The sequence below is a fragment of the Macrotis lagotis genome, chromosome 1, assembly GCF_037893015.1.
Source record: "Macrotis lagotis isolate mMagLag1 chromosome 1, bilby.v1.9.chrom.fasta, whole genome shotgun sequence".
Taxonomy (NCBI): Eukaryota; Metazoa; Chordata; class Mammalia; order Peramelemorphia; family Peramelidae; genus Macrotis; species Macrotis lagotis.
The window spans coordinates 668,050,241-668,058,001 of NC_133658.1; the positions used below are offsets into that span (position 1 = coordinate 668,050,241).

Sequence of the window (7,761 nt, forward strand, 5' to 3'; positions counted from 1 at the left end):
AAAAAAAAAAAATATTCAAAGGCTCACCACTGTCCATTAAGTAAATTCAAATTCTTTGCCTAGCACTCATTCTAATATCATCCTACCTTTAAAGTCTTACATAGGTAAAAAATGATTATAGGAATCTTTGGTCAATTTGATGAATTCCTCAAATCAAATAGGGTATGGATCTTTGTCTGAAAGCCCCTTCCATGGAGACAGTATGTATCCTGGAAACATTTTGAGATAAGAAGGAACTTTTAAAATTTTCTTCTAAAAGATAACTAGAAACTAAAAATCTATACCCCTTCACTTTTCAAAATAGTCATCTTATTCTTGTGGTCTGTAAAATGGTTGTTGTGAAATTAGCTCCCATTCCTTTTCTGTCCTCCTCAAGAAAAATTGATTAGCTGTGTGACCTTGAGCAAGTCACTTAACCTCATTGCCTTAATAAAAAAATAATTTTAAAAGAGAGAAATTGGTGACTTGAAGGAGAAACATAAAACCAACCAGTCACTTAAGAGACTTTAAATTTCTAAACTCTTCTTAAATTTCTCCTTCCTAGTTTCTAAGAACAGTTCAGAGGCCAGATTTCTCAAGACTACCTCAAATACAATGGTAGTTCTGAAAAGTTTGTCCCTGCAGAAATATCTAGAAATGGTAGAAGCAAACTTAGAAGTGACCTGAGAGAAAAAGTAAGAGCAAACTTTTGCAGCTGTGGGAGTTGAAAAACAAAATAGACCATTCATAGCATTAAATAATTTGCATTATATATATATATATATATATATATATATATATATATATATGATTTTTATTGTGGCTATGTATTATATCGTCCTTTCAGACTCCAGGAGAATAGATATATCTTAACTATACAAGGAATCAACTTGATTCAACAATTGTCATCAGTTAACAACAGGAGCATAATAAAAGTTGAACTTAGTTTTATTTTCCCCAGAAATACAAACAAAAGAAAAAAAGCCACAGAAATAACCTTCAAAAATTTTCAGTTGCTCATGATGTTGTTCAATCATTTCAGTCTTGTCCAACTCTTTGTGACCCCTTCATTTGGATTTTCTTGCAAGGATACTGGAATCATTTCCTTCTCTAGCTTTCCCTTTTTTATTCCCATTGCCATCACAACACCACACAATATCTGTTTTTTCTCTTGTATTAACCTCCTCTAACCTTTCCTGCCTGCCTTCCATCTTCCAAGACTGCACACACTTATCATGTCACTTATATTCAGCTCATTCTTCCAGACTCAGTTCAAATACAATCTTTTCCAATAAGCCTTCCCTGATCATTCCAGATGGAAGTTGCTTCTCCCTCTTTATTTGTGTTCATTTCTTATTTTACCTATTATAATGTACAGGGAAGAACCTTGTCTTTCTCATCTCTGTATTCACATTACTCAGCACACTTCAATAAGTTTGTTAAATGAAAGTGCTTTTAATGAATGTTCAAGAATTCCTGTAAATTCAGTATCCATTCTTCCTACTGAAACTTAGAGAATTACTTCCAAGGATAATACACTTACTCTAGAGGAGAATAATTGAAATTTATGCATAGTATCTGAAGTATAATTTTAATTTAACTTGAATCCAAAAATATTATCTGAGGAAACATATGTCTGAATGGAAAAATATTATTCACTATATGTATTCTTAATTTACTGGAGTTCCTCCCATATAAACTAAGTTCAAGAGGCAATGGCTCCTTATAATTAAGTCGCTATAAAATAAAAATAGAAAAAAACAATTACAATTCTTACCTGAGTATATTCAATTCAGCTGGATGTGAGATACTAGATGTTGTACAGATTATATTAAATTTCATAGCAGCATTTTCTCAGTGTTGTTCTCTCGTATTTTTCATACAATGTCCTATGTGACTAGAAAATAAAAATGAAACATTTATATAATAGTTTTTACTCAGTAGATATCAAAATAAAATTCCTATTTGGATAATTTTTTATCAAAAAATATAAAACACCTGACAACTAAAAATAGTTCCATGAAATGTTATGAACAAGTTAATATTTAATGAAAAATATCCTAATGAAATTTAAATTTTATAGTCATAAGTTTAGCAAATTGTTTTTGTAAGAATAACAATTCTATGAAGTTATAATGTTGCCTGGTTAATAATTATGTTAACTCACAACTCCCCCCCCTTAACCATCAAAATGTGCTTTTTTTCAAGTGTTAATAAGAGTTAAAATAACACAATTTTATTGTTTGTAAAAGGTTTTCAAATGAGATAACATATATAAAAGGTCATTGCAAATCTTAAAGTAATATATAAACCCTGGTCAGAGTTATTGATCATTAGTGTCTGATAGAATATGAACTATGGAATACCTTAATCCCTCCAACTATCTGAAGTAGTTAGTGTAATTATGAGTATCCCCATTTAACAGATGAAGAAACCAAAACTAAGAGGGATTAGATGTCTAGTGTCCATGACTGCCAGGCTGATAAAATCAGAACTGAGCTCCCAAATGCAGGGCTCTATCCAGAAAGCCTTCCTTGCTTTCACAGTGATAATTCAATCTCACTCCATTCTCTAGGCCCTATGGCTATCATCAGTGCTGTCAGTACCCTTCATAATATAGCTGACTTAAGGTGGTTATTTACTGGCCAAGTACCAAAAGTGTCCCCGATGACTGGCAGGGATAATCAGAAATTCAAAGAGCACTGATAACTACATCAATGTAATAGGATTATAGTTTCCATTCCCCTTAAACTGCTATGTGAGGTGTTTAGGCTGTTTAATCCCTTGGTAACTAGGTCAGACCCATATCAGAGAAAACTAGGATTTAGAGATTTTATTTTTCTTCCTAAATGAAAGGAGGAAACACAAAACCTTCCAGGAAGTAACACAAAGGAAGAAATCACCTTGTCGCTTGTATTTCCAAAAGCTTAATCACATGAAATAATTTAAATGAACCTCAATAGTCATAGTCTCAATAGTCATAGTCTTATCAGAAGTAGTGCCAGAACATTTTCTCTCTACCCAATGGAGGGGGGAAATGAACCACCATTTAATCAATCACTAAACAATTATTAAGCATCTACTGTATACCATATGCCATCCCAGGTACTGAGAAAACAAAGAAAAAGGATAGTTCCTTCCCTTAAGGATACTACCATTATTTGCAAAAAGTTCTTTTAAGTTAAAATTTAACTTCTTTTTAGCCTCCAAAGAGCTTAAGTTGTACATAAACCAATCTAAATTTTAAATAAAAGAAAGCAATAAACATTTCCCAAGATTGATTTTGCATAATGGTAAAAATTCCTATATTGACTTCTTACCAATTCTTCCTGGGATGTCAATAGGATGAATGCAGGATAGAGGGTTTAAAGGGGAGGGGTTTTGGGTGGAGAAAGAGAAAAGTTTTTTCTAATTAAGGCAGTGGAAAGAAGGTTAAAATGTGAAAGCAAATACTCAAAGACGAGGTCCTGTGCTGTTGGAACCTAGGATCACAGAAACTTTGAAAGATCTTCCTAAAATGAAAAAGAATCTTTGAGTTTGCCCTTGATTCACAAGAACTCAGCTTGTTTGGGAACTCCTCTTGCCTCCAAAGAAAAAGACTTCTGCCCAAGTTTAATGACCCCTGAAAGGAGGCAGAAGAAGGTGCTGGTGGATTAGACGGCAGACAGAGAGAATATGAAGAAAGAAATGGATGTGGAGGAGTAGAACCACAGCTGAGGGTTTTCACTGTGGTCAGGCCAAGGCAGCAGTTGTGAAGAACCAGAACAATGCTAAGAAAACATTAAATTAAAGTGGGGGAAAAATCCTAATCTTCACACATCTCCTTGCAGAAAAGGAGAGAGGCAGGAGAATAAGGTGACCTTACCTACAAGTCCTTATTTGAAGGTTTATCTACATTCTTACATCCTCTGTATTGCTCATAAATTGCATGACCATTAACAGTGATCTTTTTTATGAGTCTATAAATGTGAGTTTGAGATTGATAGAGGGAAGATAGTTCATGAGGGAAGCATTTTTTGTAGTTTTACAGGGATGGAAATGGGTAGAAGAAGGGATCACTGAGACAAACAAAGCTTCTTAAATTTTGGGAATTTCTTGAGAATATTCCTAAACATACCCACTAAGATTCCTTTTGAGTCTAAAGAAGGGGAGAATTAGTAAGGAGGAAATCTAGTAGAAGAAATTGGAAGGTTAATGTAGTTGATTTTTGGGATACCCTAAATCATATGCCCATATTCTATACTTCAAATGAGTGATCTGTTAGTCTCGAAAAAAATTTTTCCCTTAATTTAGGAATACTAGGAAAACGTTAGAATTGTTATCATCCATATAAATTTTACAATATTTTATTTTAAATTACAAAATTATGTTTCTACATTTTGTTGACCTGTGATTTTATTGATGTAGATAGTTCCAGATGATAAAACCTCCTCTACCAATGCAGAAATATATAAGCCAATATTTTTCTGAATTTAGACCAGAGTACAAGTAGACTTACCATTAACACTATTAATATTCCTTTCATCTTTTATTTTACAATATTTATATTAACTTAAAATCCATTCATGGCTATAGATGTGTATCTATATATGCATGTAATATATACCTACATTTAAGTAGGTATATATAATTCTATATGTTTGAATGTGTATATATATATATGTATGTATATATATATATATATATATATATATATTAAGTTCTTATCATGTTTAAAATACTGATAGTTGGGGAAGCTAGGTGGAGCAGTGGATAGAGCACTGGCCCTGGAAGTAGCAGGAGCTGAGTTCAAATGCAACCTCAGACACCAAATAATTACCTAGCCATCTTGGGCACCTAGCTACCTTGGACAAATCACTTAACCCCATTACCTTACAAAAATAAAATAAAATAAAATACTGATGATTTCTATAATTTACTAGAAATTAGCAGTATTTAAGCTTGGATATATGGAAAGCTGAGCACAACAGAAATGATGCTTTCAAATTGTGGTACTGAGGACAGCAAGGAGATCAAATCAGTCAATACTTAAATTAATTCAGACTATTCTCTGAAGCTGAAATACTGAAGTTGAAGCTTAAAAACTTTGGCCACATAATGAGAAGATAGGACTCAATGAAAAAGACCATGATGATGGGAAAGTTTGAAAGCAAAAGGAAAAGGGGATGGCAGAGTATGAGATGAATGAACCAAGGAACATAAATCTTGACAGATATCAAGAGATAGCGGGGAATAGAAAGATCTGGTATGCTATGGTTCATGGGGTCTTGAAGAATCACATACAACAGAATGACTGATAACTAAGTACTGAATAAATCCTTTCTGACTATTTTTAAAATGTTTTTTCTTACCCTTTTTAAATATACCACCTAATTCAATTTAACAAACATTTATTGAACATCTACTAGATACAAAGCACCATGTTTGACAGAGAACATCAAAGTCATAAACAACAGTCTGCATGCTTAATTGAGGGACTGTCATATATACAAATGGAAAGCTAGATGTCCAAGTGGATGCAGGTCTGGAGTTAGGACGACTCATTTTGGATCTCACCTCAGGTACTTGTAGGCTGTATAACCTGGGCAAGTCAATCCTGTTTGCCTCAGTTTCCTAATCTATAAAATGAGTTGGAGAAGGTAATAGCAAATCATTGCAGTATCTTTACCAAGAATGCACCAAATGGTTCACAGAGTGTTGGACACAACTGAAACATATAATAATGTATATACAATCTGTCAGTTTCCTCATCTATAAACTGCAGAGATTGAACTAAGACTCCCAGCTCTAAAGCCAACACTCCTATGAGCTAGTGATAAATAAATATTATGCAAAAGTGCTCTGAGAAAGTTGAGGAGACAAAAATGACTTTGGGGAGAGATCATTCTGAGCTGAGAGAGGGAGGCTGAAGAATAGCTTTCCAGAAGAGCTGCCACTTGCATTATGCCTCAGAGGAAAGAGGAATTTCAACAAAACATCACAGAGCTTTACAGTTGATAGTATAACAAATAATCCCACAGCCAGCCTGGCAAAAGTGAGAAAGACAGCAGACTTGCTGAGTTTCAGTTTTTGCTGTTATTAAACTGAATCCCTTCTCTTTGAAGTAAGCAGTCTCTCCCCCAGTCACTATTAAACAGCTTCTTCTGAACCTTAGCTAATTTATCTCTTATTCATGCCACTGTTCTTTCCTTATAATTGAAGACCATAGTAATTTAATTTCCTTCACTTCTGGTTTTAAAATAAAATTCTGACATTAAATATAATATCACTTCTTTGTACTCCTTATATTTAAAAAATCAGTCATCTGGTGAATTAATATAAATTCTCTAAGCACAAAAGAATACATAGATATCAACATGATAAATATAAATTTTTAATTATTCCAAGCATTTTTGGCTATAAGAAACAAGTCAGTAAAAAATTGTAAATGGTTCCTAAACATTATCCTAAAATTATCCTTGTGATTCTTTAAAGCAGACTTATTTTTAAAAAACAAATAAATCATCCAATGGAAAAACCTCTTTTTGATATATCAGTATCCTGTTTTAACCTTCCTTTTATTTTTATATCAATTATATGAATTTATTTTTATATTAATTAATCAAACTTATTTTAAAGTCAGCCTTTGCAGAAAAATGAGTTTCTGTAAGCCACTGAGAACTCATTTGTTATTGTCTTCTTAATGACATGGCTGTTAATAATACACTATACTTGAAGACAATTACAATGTTCACATAGATGATCTCATTAAGGATTTATAACAATACTGTAAGATAAATCAGGATTAAAATTATTATGCCCATTTTACAGATGAAAAGGACTTGAAGCTGTTAATTTACAGTTTAGATATTTCAAAAATAGAATACAAACTCTTAGAACTCCAACTCTGGTGTTCTTTCCATTCCCATGTATGATTTCATACAAGTATTACACAAATTAAGGATTACTCCTGCTTGGTAGTATAAACAATGTGTGAAGTACTGTAGATCTAAAGAAAGGCATAATATGGTCCCTGTTCTGAGCTAAGTGCTAAGGGCATAACTAAAAAGAATAGAGCAATATTTACTCTGAAAGAATATACATTAAAACTAGGGAGACAAGTGTTCATGCAAGTATATACAGAAGAAGCATCAAGTATATACAGAAGAAGCATAAAGAGAGCAAATAGAAAATAGTTAACCATAAGGTACTGTGGGAGCAAGCACCCTGGCAGGTGAGGGCATTACAGGACCACATCATAATGAAGGTGGTGTTTGCCTAAGTAATAAGGAGTTCAAGTATTCTAGGAGGCATCAATCAGACAGGGAAACATTACAACAGAAATGTCAAACACATTGCCTGCCACACTTCAGATAACAACAAGTCAGATTAAATTGTAATTAGGTAATACTTGAAAGAAATACAAATGCAGTATAACTTAGATATTTTAAAACTGAGTCCACAGAGTCTGCTGGGATCCTTGTGTACAGATGTGTATGCAGATTAGGCACAGGGGTAGCCAGAGTAATGGAAAGGAGTTAGGAGATGAAGTATTTTGCATAAAGAATAAGTATAGAGAGGTCAGTTTAGCTGGAGTGTAAAATGCAGGATAAGGAATGATATCCAATAAGGCTGGCAAGATAGGACAGGATTGTAAAGGGCTTTACAAAACAAACAAAAGGGTTTATATTTTATCCCAGGAGCAATAGGAAGCCACTGAATTAATCTAGTAAGAAACAACATGGTTAGCTCTTTGGTTAAAGGAAAAAAATCCCTCTGGCAGCAAGATCTGGACTAGAGTGG

The 7,761-nt window shown here is 33.3% G+C and overlaps 1 protein-coding gene across 11 annotated transcripts in view; it reads right to left on the reverse strand.

Annotated features, from left to right (window-relative positions):
* Positions 1–7,761, reverse strand: part of GULP1 (GULP PTB domain containing engulfment adaptor 1) — a 454,164-nt gene that overhangs the window by 240,225 nt on the left and 206,178 nt on the right. For 7 of the 11 annotated variants that reach the window (XM_074215525.1, XM_074215522.1, XM_074215521.1 and 4 more), the window contains one exon: positions 1,757–1,876. In XM_074215525.1, the coding sequence (XP_074071626.1) occupies positions 1,757–1,821 (65 nt within the window). In that variant the 5' untranslated portion in view covers positions 1,822–1,876. Of the gene's footprint in view, positions 1–1,756; positions 1,877–7,761 lie in introns of those variants that run through there. The other 4 variants (XM_074215530.1, XM_074215527.1, XM_074215531.1 and 1 more) reach the window with 2 other exon arrangements.